The sequence below is a fragment of the Solanum lycopersicum genome, chromosome 12, assembly GCF_036512215.1.
Source record: "Solanum lycopersicum chromosome 12, SLM_r2.1".
In the NCBI taxonomy this organism is placed as follows: Eukaryota; Viridiplantae; Streptophyta; class Magnoliopsida; order Solanales; family Solanaceae; genus Solanum; species Solanum lycopersicum.
Genome location: NC_090811.1, coordinates 14,700,979 through 14,718,705, shown reverse-complemented (window position 1 = coordinate 14,718,705; position 17,727 = coordinate 14,700,979). Strand labels below are relative to the sequence as shown.

General features: G+C 34.7%; 1 protein-coding gene and 1 long non-coding RNA gene across 4 annotated transcripts; both read right to left on the bottom strand.

Moving 5' to 3' along the window:
- Nucleotides 1–3,042: 3,042 nt before the first annotated feature.
- Nucleotides 3,043–3,698, bottom strand: LOC138340565 (uncharacterized). Its single transcript, XR_011213208.1, has 2 exons — nucleotides 3,482–3,698; nucleotides 3,043–3,366 (listed from the first exon to the last, which is right to left on the bottom strand). It is a non-coding gene; the product is annotated as an uncharacterized lncRNA (long non-coding RNA).
- A 350-nt stretch (nucleotides 3,699–4,048) lies between these two features.
- Nucleotides 4,049–16,196, bottom strand: LOC101248847 (putative SWI/SNF-related matrix-associated actin-dependent regulator of chromatin subfamily A member 3-like 1). 3 transcript variants are annotated; one of them, XM_010315713.4, is made up of 5 exons: nucleotides 15,733–16,196; nucleotides 13,283–14,505; nucleotides 11,706–11,997; nucleotides 10,735–11,530; nucleotides 4,049–4,551 (listed from the first exon to the last, which is right to left on the bottom strand). In XM_010315713.4, the coding sequence occupies exons 1-5, from the start codon at nucleotides 16,061–16,063 to the stop codon at nucleotides 4,539–4,541; spliced, it is 2,655 nt and encodes an 884-aa protein (XP_010314015.1). In that variant the 5' UTR covers nucleotides 16,064–16,196; the 3' UTR covers nucleotides 4,049–4,538. The 3 variants fall into 3 exon arrangements, with proteins under 3 accessions (XP_010314015.1, XP_004252012.2, XP_025884356.1); XM_004251964.5 differs by having other exon boundaries at nucleotides 4,275–4,545; XM_026028571.2 differs by lacking the exon at nucleotides 4,049–4,551 and having other exon boundaries at nucleotides 10,568–11,530.
- Between the last annotated feature and the right edge of the window lie 1,531 nt (nucleotides 16,197–17,727).

Sequence of the window (17,727 nt, the reverse complement as noted above, 5' to 3'; positions counted from 1 at the left end):
TTTGTTACATATATAGGTATGATCGAAAAGTCATGACTTTATGGGAAGACTTTGCTAAAATCAAAGGAAAAATGTTACAGAGCCTTAAAAGTGACGAAACACTTGCCTTTTGTGATGCAAAATCATCCATTTATCAAGGTATAAATCTTCTCAATTGATATATTGACTTAAGTTTCAAACTGCATAAAGATATTACTGATTTAATTACTCCTATCAAAATAGTGGATGTTGTCCATTCAACAACTCCTATTAGTAGTTTGCTAATCAATTCAAAATTTGAAAAAGTCAATTATCTCCAAGAATGGTAAGTTATACATGTTTCATCACACTTATTCAGACGCTATCCACATGCTACATCATTAATGTTTTTTTCCATTACTTTAAAATTCCAAGAATGACAACATAAAGGAACAAAAGATTAACTTAAGTCTAATGTCAAAAAGACTAATGCAAACAGCCCATCAAGTAAAAAATACTAATATTTTAAATGGTTCACTTGTCATTGTGAAGGCACTTTAATATAAGACACTCAACCTGTATTCAAATTATATGTTTCAAATGTAATTAAGTGATTTTCCTAATCTACATGCAGAACATGTACTGTAAATTCAGTTCTACGATTTTAAGCATTGACAATAATACTGACACATGGTATTATGCTTGCAAGAAATGCTACAGGCGAGTTACTGTTATAAAAGTAGTGCAACTTGTACGCGCTGTAGGACTGAAAAAATTGATTATGGGGAGAGATAAACTATACAAATGACTAACAACAAATATTACTTACTCCACCAAATACATGAAAAAATAATGATTATAAATATTGAAAGAAGTTTACTATATCGCTAACAAATACTTAGCACAATATTTATGAAATCTTCCAATTTATATTAGATATCGGTTAAAGATTGATGTCACTACTGAGGATCAATTTCTAAGGATTACATTTTATGATGATGCAAAATATTATTTTGGTTGTGACGTAAAAGACTATGTTCTCTCTACATCTGAAAACGTAAATCACTTTCTCTATGAAATATTAGCCTATTTAAATAACATTAACCTATTTTAATTGAAATACTAATATATACGGTTTTCTATTCCACATAAAGAAGAATCAGAATACTATCATAAGTTGGTATTGAGTAAGGGAAAAGAATTCAGTATCCTTGTGAAGATTAATCGTAACTTTTTAAATGTAGAGACAAACGTGAATGTGATAGCCATAGAGATACATGAGGTTCAAAAAATAATTGTAGCAGATCAAACCAAGGTTGAAATCCCAATTAAAAAACAAAGAAGCAAGAAAACGAAGAAACTAAGTGATAATGAAAAAAATCAAAGATATCGCGCAAACATACCTCATGTTATATTAGATATTGTAGCAGTTGAAACTGATATTGAAATCCCACAAAAAAAAACAAATAGATTCAAGAGGACCAAAAAAATTGATGAAGTCACTGCAGAGGAAAATTCAAAAAAAGTGAGGATACATATGGTTGAAAAGCAGAATGTACCAGATGAAAGTGAGGACGAAATTTGACTAATTCAGCTACAAAGAAAAAGGAGCAAGAAGGTTAAAGGGAAAAACCTTGTGTCATATCCAATGAAAAAGAAGATCAAAAAGGAAAAAAGAAACCTAATGTATCGTTATTTTAATATTTTCTTATATTTAACTAATAAGGCTTATTATCTCTCTAAGACTAATATTTACAAGCTACTTTTCTTTTTGCACCAAGCAACTTCACCTAACATCGCTTTTATTTGAAACCTACTTTCTCTTACATCAATGATTTGGTTAACTGTTTCATTAAACATTCAATATATGAAATTTATTACTTCAAAACACATCAACTACAATCTTCTACAACAATATAAAGCCTCATACAAATAAAAATATATCCATTGCATCCTACACTATATGTATTTCTTAACTATATATAGAAAATGAATAATTCAGAATAATAGGTGTCTATTTCCTATATATGTCAAATTAATGACTTCAATTGATATTAATGATTCCACTATGTTACAGATCACTACAACATTGCATATGCTAGATCAGAGAAGACAAGAGAAGTGTCACACCAACAATTCAAAATTTATCATCATCAAATCAACAATGACACAAAACCAACATCGATGTGAATCTAATATGGTAAGTAGTTATCATAGTTCAAATAAATCAAACCCTTCTATTAAATTCACTTCACAAGTGATAAAGGTAAATCAATTGCTTCAAGACGTAATGTTGGTCAACAGGCCAAAACAACAATAGATCAGACACACTTTATATGTCAGATCTCATACAACCCCCAAAAAAATCCACCGTTCAACAATGTGTGTAACTCATCTCTCTAAACGCACAAATTAAACAACTTACAATCACATTTGATTTTCAGAAATTAAGATCTTTTAAATTATTTTTCACATATATACTAAATATATTACTCACTCTATTTCATTCTAATAACCATTGTAAACCATTGTCTTGTCATGTCAAATTAAACAGGTGGATAAGCACAAATTATTTCTTCTACCAGTAAAACTGATCGGCATGACGATCACACAAAAAAATATTTTCAACAACACATGTAAAAACTTACATAATCATGATTATTGTAGATACATGAGTAGTTTGTACAACGTGGACAGATTTGCATACAGACATACATAAATATTGCATATTATTTCTAAATGTAACAAAAATTGTTCCTCTTATATAGAAAAGTCAATTACGAAGCGCATTGAAAAAAGTGGATAAATATATATTAGCAATCCAAACAATAGTACATCTGAAAGATGAACATCCATGTTTTAAAAAAAGTAACCTAAAATTAATTAGCTATTTAGAGCATGATCTGAAGAGTCTGAAGTTGGAGGTACACTGGAAAAATCTTATTCGTATCTTACATGACTACAACATTCAATAACTTTATGAAGTTAGATTCTTAACATATCCTCTCCCCATACAACTTATCTTTATCATATCTGCACATGTTAAAATCGTCCCATAATGCATTTATTTTGATGCAAAAAAGATTGGAACATGAACCATCAACATTTTATTTTGTGAGCGGATATATCAAATTGACAACCACTGAAGCTTCAACAAAACTATACGAAATGTTTGTCGCATCTACTGCATACGCCGTAGAGTTTCGCAAAAATATTCGTACATATAATAGCATCTTTGATTTTACATCTTTTGTTGTTAACCTGGATAAGGAACTGACATCTGCAAGAAATGAGTGTACACGTTCAAGGCACAAGGTCAAGCTTATCACGATCTATTGTCATCGGTGACGCGTGATAACAATCCATGTTACTTCAAACTATACTTCTTTGATACTAACAAGAGTTGACCTACATGTTATCAAAGTTGAATGAAGGATTCTTTTAAACCAAATTGCAAAAAATATCAAACATGTAATGGAGGAAAATTCATATGTACAAATATTTCACCAATTAAATGACCAACCAAGATTCCATAATTTCTGACTTTGTATTGCTGCAACTGCCTCTTTGGATCAACAAGTCTACAACACACGCTCGGTAAATCAATCAGCAACAACTTGAATCGATAGAAACAATTCGAATATACCCTTTGATCGAGAAATAATTACTCATGAGCATTCATGGTACAAACATAGTAAAACACTATCTTTATTATTACGACCCTCTTCTTTGTTATTCCCAAAAGGTGAAGGTGAATGTCAATAAGGAATAAGAAGAAAAAAGACAACCTCATAGAAGTGGCCACTCCCAAACACTAACCAATGATATTTTAACATTCATATCAGATGATATAATATTAGCCAATAAGGATTAAGGTAAAATATATCACCTTTTTCCCTCTCATAATAAAAATTTAGTAACGTTCTTCACAAGTTAGATACTGATAAAAAAACATACACGATATAGAATAATAATGACAACTCATAAAAGCTTTTTACCAAAAAAAGGTTGGTAAGGATAACGTATTAGTATTAAGAGTTGTGGCTAAAATAAGATTAACTAAAATTTAATAAAATACCACCAAATATTAATTACCTCACATCCTGATCTTCAAAGTATTATACATAATTTGTGTGAATACTATCAACTTACATTACTTCTGTAAATTATAAATAATGCACCCAATTATTAGTATTTATAATCTACTACATCAATAATAATGCACTCAATCATAACAACACATTTACAAATGTCTCTCCACAGAGCATGATACCATTTAATATGGCCCACACGTACAGCTCACGTGTCCATGACTAGTTGACAAAAATAAGATTAACTAATAAATAATTATTTTTATCTCATTACATAGGTATTCTTGTATTGCATAAATTTGTGGTAAAATAAATATAACTTTTTGAATATATTACAATTAATAACATATTATATAAAATAAAGTCTACTCATAAAATAATAAAAATAATAATTTCTTCACATAACTCTGCTTGAGTAAGAATCTTCTTACTTTAAGATTCTTTAGCCATCAATGGCCTTTGAAAAAGCATGGTATAAATCCTTGAAATTTATAAACTGAACCTAATAAGGAAAGATAAAGATTGATCAATACCACAAGTAAGAAAATTTATGAATACCAAAAACTCAGAGTCCAAGAATACAATATTAGCTAGAGGCTTCATTTGTAGTCAATTCGATAATTTTAGATTTTATGATGAATATCCTTAGCTAAAACTTGAGGCTTCTTCTAAATTTTCTCTCATTCATTTCTGAATCTTCTCATTTTCATTGATTATTTTGAGAAATTCAATCTCTATATATAGATACATATGTAAAGTATCAAGTATCGTAAATACAAACTATATCAAAGTAAATCTTAGAATATGTCAGATCATAGATGTATCAAACTTCTCTTTTTTTCTGAAATTTTACTTTTTGAGAAATCCAAACATCGTATCATAGATGTAGATATAAAATAACATGTCTCATAAATGTCAAAAAAAATCCTAATTGTAAGGCTCTTCTTTGCTTTTGAAATTCATCTTTTTTTAGAAATTCATATAATATTTCATAGTATAGATGTAAAGCAGACTATATCATAATTTTAAATTGTATCAAATATATCACACACTTTTAGTTATCATTACATATGTAAAAAAACAATGTATCATGGATACAGATTGTATTGAAAAGTCTTAGACTGTATTAAACTCTTCTTCGCTATAACATTCATCTTCTTCCTAATTGTTTTTGAGAAATTTAAATTGTATCATAGATACATATATAAAGCAGCATGTATCATGCAAGGAAAGATCTCAAAATGTATCAAACTCTTCTTTACTTATGAAATTTCTCTTCTTTGTTGTTTAACAAAAACAGAAATACAACATCGAAAATACAAATATGAAGTAGTTTCTATCGTACATATTATATCACACTCTTTACTTCTGGATCTTCTCTTTTTTCTTCAATTTTTCTTGAGCAATTCAAACATTTATATCATATATACAAATATAAAGAATCATATATCTATGTAGGTGGAGTTTACATGTGCCTTGATGAGCAAATGACATGGTCATACAAATACTTTTGATGCTGACAAATATGAACCAGGTGCATATATGCATATCGATTGAATAAAATATAGATACAGCAGGAATAAAGGTATGTGTAATAATTAGCACAGTCCAAGTCAATAAAGGATAGTAGTACTCCGAGTCAATGACGATAAACAGAAATAATAAGAAGAGTTGAGACAAACAAGGAAAGGTAAAAAAAAGACAAATAAAGAAAGAAACAAATGAGACAAATAACAAAAAGGAAACACAATTTCCTTTCTTCATTGAAGTTGAAGAAGGCAAACGACGAATCAGAGATTCTATAAATGAGACAAGGAGGAAAAATAGATAATACATTATTTCTTCAAAATCAAGGTCAAGATCTACTTACCGTTCAAATCTACGTATATGACATCATATTTGGGGGAATTGATGCCTCACTTAGGGTTGAGTTTTCTAAGTTAATGAGTAATAAATTAGAGATGAGAATGATGGGTGAACTAACTTTCTTCCTAGGTTTCCAAATCAAGCAGTCTCCATCAGCAAAAGTACATCAAAGAATTACTAAAGAAATTTGAGATGCATTTGTCTAAGACGATCATACCCCAATTGGGCTACAACTAAGCTTGACAAGGATGAAACTAGTTCTCAAGTAAACGACACAAAATATAGAGGAATGATTGGATCTCTTCTGTATCTAACTGCCCCCAGACACTATATAGTGTTAAGTACATCAAGGAATTACTAAAGAAATTTGAGATGCATTTGCCTAAGACGATCCATACCCCCATTGGTGCTACAAGTATGATTGACAAGGATGAAACTGGTTCTCAAGTAAACAACACAAAATATAGAGGAATGATTGGATCTCTTATGTATCTAACTGCCCCCAGACCCTATATAGCGTTAAGTACATCAAGGAATAACTAAAGAAATTTGAGATGCATTTGCCTAAGACGATCCATACCCCCATTGGTGCTACAACTAAGCTTGACAAGGATGAAACTGGTTCTCAAGTAAATGACACAAAATATAGAGGAATGATTGGATCTTTTTTGTATATAACTACCCCCAGACCCTATATAGTGTTAAGTGTTGGGCTATGTGCCAGGTTCAGTGATGTCCCAAAGAATCTCCCCTAAAGGTTGTCAAAAGAATACTTTGATATCTCAAAGGAGCTGTGAACCTGGTGTTGTGGTATCCCTCGGGTGACTCCTTTGATCTAGTAGGTTTCGCTGATACTTACTATGTTGGCTACCTGGTTGATATCAAAAACACATCTTGAATGCTACACTTTTTAGGACCTTGTCTTGTTTCATGGGCAACCAGAAAGCAAAACACAATCGCACTTTCAACGGCTGAGGTAAACATGTTGTCGATGCTTCATTTTGCGCCCAATTATTATGGATCAAACAACAACTAGAAGATTTTGGAATCAAAGTGGGTTGAATCCCCATTATGTGTGAAAATACAAGTGTTGTCAACATGGCAAAGAACCTGGTCCAACACAAAAGAACCAAATATATTGATGTCTGTCATCACTTTCTGAGGGATAATGTGGAGAAAGGGCACATAATCATGGCAATCTGTAGCACAGCGGACCAAGTTGCTGGTATTTTCATTAAGTCACTAGGAAGGAGGAAATTTCAAAGAAATCGATTAGCTTTAGGTCCTTAGGTCCTTATTATGTCAGTTTCTCCTAAACAGTATCGCCTTGGCGGAAAACTTGCATCATAGATAATCCATCAATCACCTCTTGATTTGACAACCGTCTCTTGAACTTCCCCAGACTTAAAAATCAGATAAGGTCCATCATTACAACTCCACTTCCAATTCTTCTTCATTCATCCTTCACCACTTTTACACAAACCCCAAAACTGCTTTCCACCATGGCCTTCGCATTCCATCTTGTTGATTATTCCGATGACGAGGAACCCCTCATCTCGCCAAAAAAAATCCCTCTCCAGAGTCACCCAAGGCTTCCTCTCAGAGGGAAGGTGTCTCTGCCACTACTCCACCTCCATCGCCTCTTCAAAGACCCTATCAACAAAACACACCACCACCGTTATCGTCGCCCTTCACCACACAGCATGCCTCCAATGACCCTTTCACTCCCTCTCCGTCCTCAGACCACCTTAACAACCTCTCTCCTCCCTCCAAACCCGTCTTCTCTCTCCTAAACCACCCTAATATCCCAAATCACAAAACCCTAACCCTCCACCACAATCCTCCCCAAAGAATGTGGACTCCAACCCCTTTTCTCCTTCTGATGCTTCTTAAATATCCCCTCCTCCACTCAAGTGAACGGGTCTCCAGATACCTCACAAGCATATCGTCATAAAAAAGATGGCTCTCCGCCATCCCCATACTAGGAATTTGAGTCAAGCTCACCTCAAAATGTTGCTGACATAAGCAAGAAACTACGTCGCATCGGTAAGTCTCCCATTCATTCTCCCAAGACTCTGATTGTTCTTGATATCGATGATAAAGGTGTTGAATCTGTTCACTCCATCACCCCTCCCCCTTCCCAAACCCTTACTAAGAATGAGATTAAGTTTCTAGCCATGGGGAAGGAAGCATATTTTAAATCTAAAATTATCCTGAGAGGTAGAACTATTCGTCCAGAAATTAGGATATCCATGCAGTCAAAAAATTGCTTGACCTATTTGTGTCTCAAGGGTGGGTGGATGTGTTCTTGAAAGCTGAGGAAATGGTATACGACAATAAGGTGATAGAGTTTAATACTAACTTGACTCTGGTGGAAAATATTGTGGCTACTTTGCTAGTACATGGTGTAGAATTAGTCTTTGATTAGGTTCGTCTGGATGAGATCTTTCAAATACCTTCTACCGGTTTGGCCGAGTATAAATGGACGAAAGATGCCAATTGTGTGCTCACCTCAAAATTCTCGCAGGGGAGGGTCTCTATTCGTCCTATTAAGGTTCTAAAGAGGAGATGTCACCTTTTCACAAACTAATGTTCCCATAAGGGCATACTACCTAGGGGTGAAGTGAACGACGCCATGAGGCATCTTTTAGGGATATGAGAATTGCACGTGCCTTAAAAAACATGGAACCTATTGACTGGCCCTCGTTGATTATCCGGCATATGGCCAGAGCTGGCGATCCCATAAAACCTCACCAGTTAGCCTATGGTAATTAGTTGACTACTGTGTTCAGGGAGTTTGGTGTGCCTCTTAAGGTAGGCAGGGTTTTAAATATGAATGACATGTTCACTAGGACTACTCTTGCTGAATGCAATCTTTTGATGTTGTGGACTAGGTTTCTGTTGCTCCTCCTCGTGTTGTTGGACCTGTTGATAGTCTTCTCAATGAGCTCAATATGGCCAGGGCTTAGAATGAGGTGTTAAGGGGTGAAGTTTTGTCTCGTTGAAACAAGGTTAGCTGGTCCATATGGGAAGTTTCACAGTTGAAGGACCTACTTATCCAACAACAACTTGACAACAATGCTTATATGGATCACCTGCTAGCACATGCTTCGTGTCCTTGCTTCTTCTTCCACCTATCAGAACCCTTCATTAGTAGCCTCTTAGCTCTTGTTTTTGTTCAGACATTATTGATGCTTGTGGTGTTTTGCTTTTCCTTCTGTAGCTTGATGTAGCCTCTTGAGCTAAACATCTAGTGCCTAATTGTTTTGGTTGATCCTCTGGATCCTAATGCTTTGGTCCAACTGTTTTTGCGGTTTGGATGGCTAATATCCTTCGACTATTGTGTCAAAAGGGGGAAGAATTGAGAAGGTATACAAGACACACATGTATGTATTTGCCATCATCAAGATGAGCAAATTACATGGTCATACAAATACTTTTGATGCTAAAAAATATGAGTCGGGTGCATATATACATATGGATTAAAGAAAATAAAGATGACCACGAATAAAGAAACGTGTTATAATTAGCACAGTCCAAGTCAATAAAGGATAGCAGTACTCTGAGTCAAAGATGATTAACAGAAATAAATAAAAAAAGTCAAAACAAAGACAAATAAAGAAAGAAAAAGTTGAGACAAATAAGGAAAAGGAAAACACGAAGTCCTTTCAGCATTGAAGTTGAAGAAGGCAAACAACGAATCAGAGTTTCTATAAAAGGAGCAAAAATGAGACAAGGAAGGTTGTCTTCACTAATCGAGAAAAGAGGAAAAGAGAGACGGTTATAGCAAAGGCCAAAGTAATTGAGAGATAGAAACGAAAGAATTCTAGAGTCAGAATTACTTTCGAATAGTTGAGTCACATTGATCAGTCTTTTGATCAGTGTTTGTGAGAGTCTTGAGTGTGTGTGAGTATTGTAAGCGAGAAGTGGGTTTAACTTCTTGCTAAGGGTTAGAGAAATTGAGAGTTCTTGTAACCAAGAAGCAAGTTTGACTTCTTGGAGAGCTGAGAGTATTTTCGATTATAGTTAATCGAAAGGGTAGACGTTTAGAGTTAGGTTCATCGATCTACTAAGTTATAATTGTTAAATAAATATAAAAGTCTCTGGTTTTTCTCTTCTTTGAGCTAGGAAGGTTTCCACGATATATTGGTGATATTGTCGTTAACACAAGTATCTTGTGTGTATCATTCAAGAACCCGGTTCTTGAATATTGGGTAAGGTTTCTTCATGCCTGATACAAAAATGTATAGAGGGAGAGGAACAAGAAAAGGTAGATACACAAATACAAAAAAGGAGAGAGTGAGAGAAGGCTATATACACAGGGGGAGAGGAACTATATACACAAATGCACAAAGGGAGAGGGACGAGAAAAGAAAAGAGACAAGCAAGAAAGGGAGGAGAGGAAGTGTCCTAGGTTTAGTAAATATGAAAAGTATCAATGAGTTTTGTTATAAGGCCCCTAAATATTGAGGTGTGTGAAATTTCATCAATATTTGAATAAAAAATTTCATATAATCTATGCTACATATTAGCCTAACTTTTTATGGACTGAAATGGGCAGTTCAATAAGGACAAGGTTGATTTTGCCACCTCTAGCAATTGCTACCACATGGGACCTTTTTTTCATAGACATATCTAGCAAGGAGGAACAATTTCAAAGAACTAATTCCATCTTCATCCAAATGCATTACACAAGTTCAGCAAAATAATTCAAAACAGAGAACATCATGATGCATTTCTGACCAAAAAGATCAGATGTATAGTAAGTTAAGCATTTACAAAACATATAAATCCATCTACGAATAAAAATGTGACTCACAGGTGCATCAAGGTACGAAGATCATTAACACTAATCTCCCTTTGATCTTGTGAACTCTTCTTCATAAAAGCCTTCCTCGCCAGCAGTTTCTTCTTTTCCTGCAGTTCCAGTATCCGTTCTTCAATGGTGCTTCGTGCAATCATCCTCACAATCTTCACATCTTCCTTCTGTCCAATTCTATGGACTCTGTCCATAGCTTGCTCCTCAACTGCGGGATTCCACCAAGGTTCCATTAGATAGACTCTAGAAGCAGCTGTAAGATTTATTCCAGCACCTGAAGCTTTTAGACTTGCAAGCAAGATGGTAGGCCCCTCCGGAGCTGGGATTTCAAACTCTTTAATGACCTGGCATCTCTTTTTTGCATTCATTGACCCGTCTAAGCGCAATATCTTAAAACCAGCTGCTTTAAGCGGCTCTTCAAGTAGGAGCAACAACTTCCTGAATTGAGAGAACACAATTGATTTTCTGCCAGGGCTTTCATCTCTTGATGCAACAAGAAGTTTTAGGAGTGCAATCACTTTGGATGATGCAGTGGATGAACTTCCACTATTTGCAGCATTAGATGCTTCAGGTGGGCAGATAAATAGATCAGACTCTGTCAGAGGATGGCGGCAAAGTGGGCAGCAAGCCTTGGCACGTTTTATGGTCTTCAAAATGCATGACTTGCAAAAAATATGCCCACAACAAGTAATGACACCATTGGTAGGAGGAAAAATGCAGATTGGGCAATCAATGCCCTCGTCATCTTGCAGCGCTGAGAGCATTTTTTCCAACAACTGTGGGTTGCTTTGCACATCTAGTTTAATTCAATTATTAAATGTGTAAGTTACTTGTCTAGCTGAATCATAAGAGTCAACATTATAGTTTCTAGAGTCCTTGAAACTAGAAAAGGCCAGATGAAGTTACTGGATCTTATGTAAATTTGGCTACCAAAACAAGAACAAACAAATTTAAGAGATTTCAAGTCTAACCTCCAATTTTATTTGATGGAAGCAAAGATCTCAGATCTGCAGGACACAACGCTGAATCTACACAGATCTGTCGAAGTCGTACAATTACACTCAGCACAGTCCAATAATTTTTCATTGAACTATCAGAAGAGATGTATTGATTGACAATCTTCTTAGCTTCTGATTCCATCTGATCATAAATTTCTCTTTCATCTCCAGAGAGTTCCACAACAAAAGTCTCGATAGATTTTGATGGCAAACCAGTAAGAGCCTTTTCTTTTGTCCTTCTTAACGACATCGTTGACATAAGCACCTGAAAGGCCAATGAAAATCAGAATCCTAAAACAAACTAGTAGGGTACATAAATTTGAGTGTAAAACTAATTAACTATGAAATGAGAAAGAGAATGAATTAAACCCACTTGCCTTGATTTAGCAACTAATCTTTCACACAAATGAAATTGAAATAATAAAAAATTGTTATTTTTCTTCACGAACCACATTCTTTCCCCCAGAGATATGAAATTGAGAATGGTAATAAATTTTAGAGGAATTTCCAGGTGCAATCAGCTAAATCTCAGATTCCAGAAGTTGTGCTTCAGCAATGCAAATTATGTAATTGATCTAAAGCTTGCATTTGTATTGTCAGAGAAATCTTTCTCTAACAGAACTTTTAGGATAGTAGCAATAATATTATGTGCAGTAAACTCCTCAAGAATATAATGGATGTCACTGAAGCAAAACACAACACATTTGCATTTATTCAATGTACTGTTGATGAGTGAAGATTGCCATGCATCATAAATTAAATAGAAGGATACTTCAAAGATAAATAACCTTTCACCATTATAAATATACAAACCAGCGGCACTAAATAAATTTACTTTAAATTAGAGTAGTCCATATTCAAACTTTAAATAGGTGGATATACACCTGAAACTATCTACCAACAGATAGTAGGCATATTGTAATACTTTAACACAAAATGGCGCTCTAACCATCAAAGAGGAACACATCACCTATGAAGAAAAGGTTGTCAGATCCAGCTTTAGCACTTCCTGAAACTGGAACAGTCCTTTACCTTCCCATTCTCTATCGTTGCACATATAATTTGACTCTCCTACCTCCTAAGTCATAACACTATAGGACTCAGTAGATTTTGCCAGAGCCTGAGACTAAAACACCCCATCTTCATGCTCCTCCTTCCAGAAAATGCCCTACCCCTCCCTATATAACCAACTGCTCAACTATTTGTCTACGGCTGGCAAACTTCCACTCCTGTTTTAGGAGTACATAGGAAGAGACCGAAATTTAAGACCTAGTGCATCTAAACCTTAAGCTCATTCCTCACATTTCAAAAGTTCATATGTCCAAAACATAGTGGAAATGACATAACTTTCATAAATACAGTCATAACGGAAAGGGATGAAAAGCATGATAATTACGGAAAAGGTGAGAACTGGAACTGGGGAAAAAACAGTTTGCAATGGTCTCAATTCATAAAGAGAAGTAGAATTACGAGGCAATACCGCAAAAAAAAATATTGGCGACTTTAAATGCAACACAAACTTTTGGAAAAAACAAATAACAAGAACTTACCTGTAGCCTGGATACCCCCTTCTCATCTCCCTGGGCAAGGGGCCGTTGGATCAAACTGTTCCAATAGGATTTAATAGACAGAGGCTCAAATCTCAAAAATGCCATCAAGGAATACAAATCGAATGAGTTATTTTGTATTGGTGTTCCTGTTACTGCCCACCTTCGATTAGCTTTCAAATTGTTAACTGCTCGACTTTGCTGAGCATTCGCATTCTTAATGACATGCGCCTCATCCAAGATAACTCGCCACCATTCTATCTTTTTGATAGGAGAATCTATCCATGTGTCTTCACTTGCCAGAATACTATAAGTAGTTAAAACTATGTCATAGTTTTCCAGCTCACTGGCATCTCCAGTCCGCTCCCCATAATATATATATGACTTCAGCGAACCTGGTTTTGTGTGCTCCTCAATCTGTGAGGTCCATGTTGAGAATACAGCTGGTGGACAAACGACCAATGTCGGCCCTGAATTTGAATTGGCAGACCGTCTGTCAGGACTAAAAACTGTTTTTCCCTTCACGTGTAGAGTGTGTATTTGTTCAGTCTTTTGCTTCTTCCGCGAAATGTCAGTGTTTCTACTGTCTGTTCCCCTTCTATTCCTTTTACTAAATGAAGCAGCCCATGTGTCTTCCTCTTCATCTAATCCATCATCTCTCTGAGAACTTAGATGCCCACTTTTGATTGAAGAAATAACATCACCACATTTATCCAAAGCAATCAAAGAAAGGAGGGTTAGTGTCTTCCCCAACCCCATATCATCTGCAAATATTCCGCCTCGTATAGGTTCAGGTTTTTTATCTGTAGAGTAATTTGTCAAGACATTCACATAATTACCCTCTTTCTCTTCCCAAAAAGGAGGCAATTCTTCAGATATCTCCCTCTGAACCAACCACCATAATGCTTCATTCTGGTGCAGAAGAAGCTTTGACTTTATTATATTTTTGGGTGGCTCTAATGGTTTCAGTTCTTCCTTTTTACTGACTTTGTCATCCAACAGCTTAAATATCTCATCAACATCCCTTCCTTCTAGTGTACTTCTTTTCTCCTTCACTACCTGCGCCTCTGAAAGTGTAAATGACGGATTGTTCTCACCAATCAAATACAACCCACCATTTGTAATTGCTGATTTTACTATTTCAAATGCTTCAAATCTTGCAAAGATGTGAACTTGACAGGGAAGTTTGTATCTGTTTCCTTGACGAGCTACCTTTGGAACAATTCCTATGCACGAATGATAAACAAACTTGTTTCAAAAATCATATTGCAAACAGACTGGTAACTGTCAAAGCATCATTCTCATAAAATTATAAGAGTAAGAGACTATTACTGCATAACAAACTCTATTCTCCAATAGCAAAAAGTTAGGTACTTGACAATGAAAAGCTAAAATTCCAAAAAAAGAATTAAAAAAATATCGAAGGGAAAATACCAGTCCACAGGTTGGGAAAAAGAAAATGTCAACAACAATTCCGGAAAGGGTAAATGGAAGACTCAATGAGAAGCAAAAAAACAAATGAATCACACAACTCAAGGTAAAATGCAGCTTCTACCTGAGACACATGTGCATCCCATATTTCTCTGTCCCAATGTTGCCAAAGGAACGCTTAAGCCCCAAAGCTCAGCAAAGCGCTTTGCGCTTTGCCTCACTTAATTAACACTTTGGCGTAGGCGTCCAGGTGCTAAGGGCTGCCTAAAGTTTGTGCACCTTCACCAGTGATTTCTGTCTTTAATTCCAAACGTCGTACATAGTTCTACGTTCAAATAATTCTTGTTTGTCTTATAGTTACATTCTATTGCACAAAATTTCTATTTATAAGTTTTCCTTTCTAAACTCCATGCTTTAATTATGTCATCGCTTAAAGCTCCAATAGCCTTTGCGTCTTTTCTCTTTTGACTACTCTGCTCCGACCAGTGGCAGAGCATTACAGTTAGGGGCTCATCCAAACCCCATTCTGCGAAAAATTATATTATTTATACTTTTCTTTAGATATATAAAAGATGTTCAACCCCTTCTGCTAGAGGCGAAGCCAAGATTGGGAGTTTGGGGGTTCTAAATCAATTTGTTTGGGATTCTCAAGTTAATATGCATAAAAAAGAAAAAAGAAAAAAAATTCTAATACAAATATTGACTCTAAAAAAACTAGTGGATTTGTCCGAACCCATGAACCCCACCTAGCTCCGCCTCTGCCTACTGCTAGTTCGTTGGTCTATTTTGAACCCTCTTCATGAAAATCTTGGCTCCGCCACTGGCTCCGACCAGAACATCCATATGAATCAAGAAAACAAGTTCAGATATTCTAACCTTTGACAACAAGATTTTCAAGCAACGGAAAAAAACAAAGAGAAATGACCAACACAAATAAAAATGAGGGACAAAATAGTTTAACAAATGGAAGTATATCAGTTTTATTGCAAAACATAAAAAGACAAATTATGCATGCGTTTTACCGTCAATGGTGATGACATTTGCGTCCAAAAGCGGTGCTAAAACCATAGCGGCGGAGCGTTCAATGTGTCCAACTTGAACAGAACGAGTATTCAGCACTTTTATAGCATTTGAATCATACTGATTCAGCGGTTCACGTTGAAGTCCAACAATTTCTCTTCCACTGATTGAACCAGTATAATACTGAAGACCCACAACATTGACGATCACAAAACCCACCATATACATCTCCCGCGCTGCAACGGTGTCAGTTTCTTCTTCATCTTCAAGCGGCGATAAAGGCCACCGGTCAAGACTCATGAAAACATCAACTGGGTCTCTCTCTTCCACCATTTATTTTTTTTCAACAGAGAAGAAATGAAAAACGTTTAAGAGAGAGAGAGTTTAAAAAAAGGGGGAAAGGCGGGTGTAGAGAGAGAAACTTTGGGTATTTATGGTTATTTTTAGTAGCCTTTCACACCTTGTTTGGAGAAGATTTAATAGTTTGAAGCCATATTTATATTTTGTTTGAATTTGTTGTTTGGACGATAATATATAATATTCCTTTTTTTAGTAGTAGTTAATTTGTTTTCCTTTTAAAAAGATTTAAAAAGATATATTCCATTATATTTTTTCCTATTTTTTGATATTATTAAGATTTTCAGATGTATGAGGTGATATATTTAAGGTCATAAAATTAAGTATACGTTTGGAAAGTCACTTTAGTAACTAAACTTTGGAAAGTCGCTTTAGTAACTGGACTTTGGAAAATCGCTTTAGTAACTGGGCTTGGTGCAATTATATTGTCCATCTTTTTTGGTTGACAGGTAATTACTTGGTCAGGACATAATTGATGTAATTGATTGGGGTAATTACATTATCCAATTCACAGGAAGAAGTTGTGAATTGCCGGTAATTATATGAAATAATTACGAGCTAATTACTTTTAATTTTTTTTTATTCATGCTTTTTTTCTTGTTTTAATTTTTTTCTATTAATTTAAGTTCTTTTTTTTTTGTTATTCTAAAAGTTTATTTATTTTTTATTATTATTATATTTCATTTTCGTTCTTATACTTCTTTCCAATAGTAGTTAATTTATTTTCCTTTTAAATATATTCTATTATATTTTTTGGGCAACTTTCACATATAGCTAATAAAAAATTCATATTTGTATGCTATAGCAAAGTTTGCATAATTGTGCTCCATAGTAAAAATAGAAACTGTATAATTCGCTATACATATACAGTTGGAGCAAATTGTATAAAACAAGAAAGGGAAAGACACTTGGGTAGAAAACTGTATAAAAACAAAGTGTATAAAACGAATTGTATTATTAAAAGTGTATAGAACGATTATATACAATTTGAATTTGTATAAAATGAGAAAGAGAGAAAGACAAAAGAGACTTGACAATGAATATACAATTGAATCGAATTGTATAAAACGAGAAAGAGAGAAATTAGATACGATTTGAAAATTGTATAAAACGAGAAAGAGAGAAAGGTAAAAGAAACTGATCAGGGGAGTATTTTTATTGTCTAATTATAAGTATATAGGGCGAAAATATATGTACTTGCATGTGTATATATAGTTTTCTCACGCTTTATACAAACAGAAACGCAATTTATACATTTCGCTTCTATTTGTATAAGTGAGAAAGGCGAGGGTTGCGAGCGAGATTCGGGAGAGTGACGAGCGAGATCTAAAAGAAGAGAGAGAGGGGAACAAAAATGTATGTATTTATGCAATTTTCTCTGCTTTATACAATTAGAAACAATTTTTATACACTTGTGTTTGTATAAAAAGTGAGGATGCGAGCGAGAGATTGGAGGAGAGTGGCGAGCGAGATATTTGGGAGAGAGGCGCCTGACAATTTTTGCACACGTTTGCTATGGAGCACAATTAAATCAAACCCTAGATACTCTATTTATTTTAGGTTATTAGTTTGCTGTTATATACAATTTTCCCATATTTTTTGGCGTTATTTGGATTTTCAGATTTTTCAGGTGATATGTT

Coding starts and splice junctions, on each gene's coding strand:
- LOC101248847 (XM_010315713.4), bottom strand. CDS start 16,063: ATGGTGGAAGAGAGAGACCCAGTTGATGTTTTCATGAGTCTTGACCGG. Junction 11,998..13,282: donor AGGGGGTATCCAGGCTACAG/GTAAGTTCTTGT, acceptor TTGGCCTTTCAG/GTGCTTATGTCAACGATGTC. Junction 11,531..11,705: donor TCCATCAAATAAAATTGGAG/GTTAGACTTGAA, acceptor GAATTAAACTAG/ATGTGCAAAGCAACCCACAG.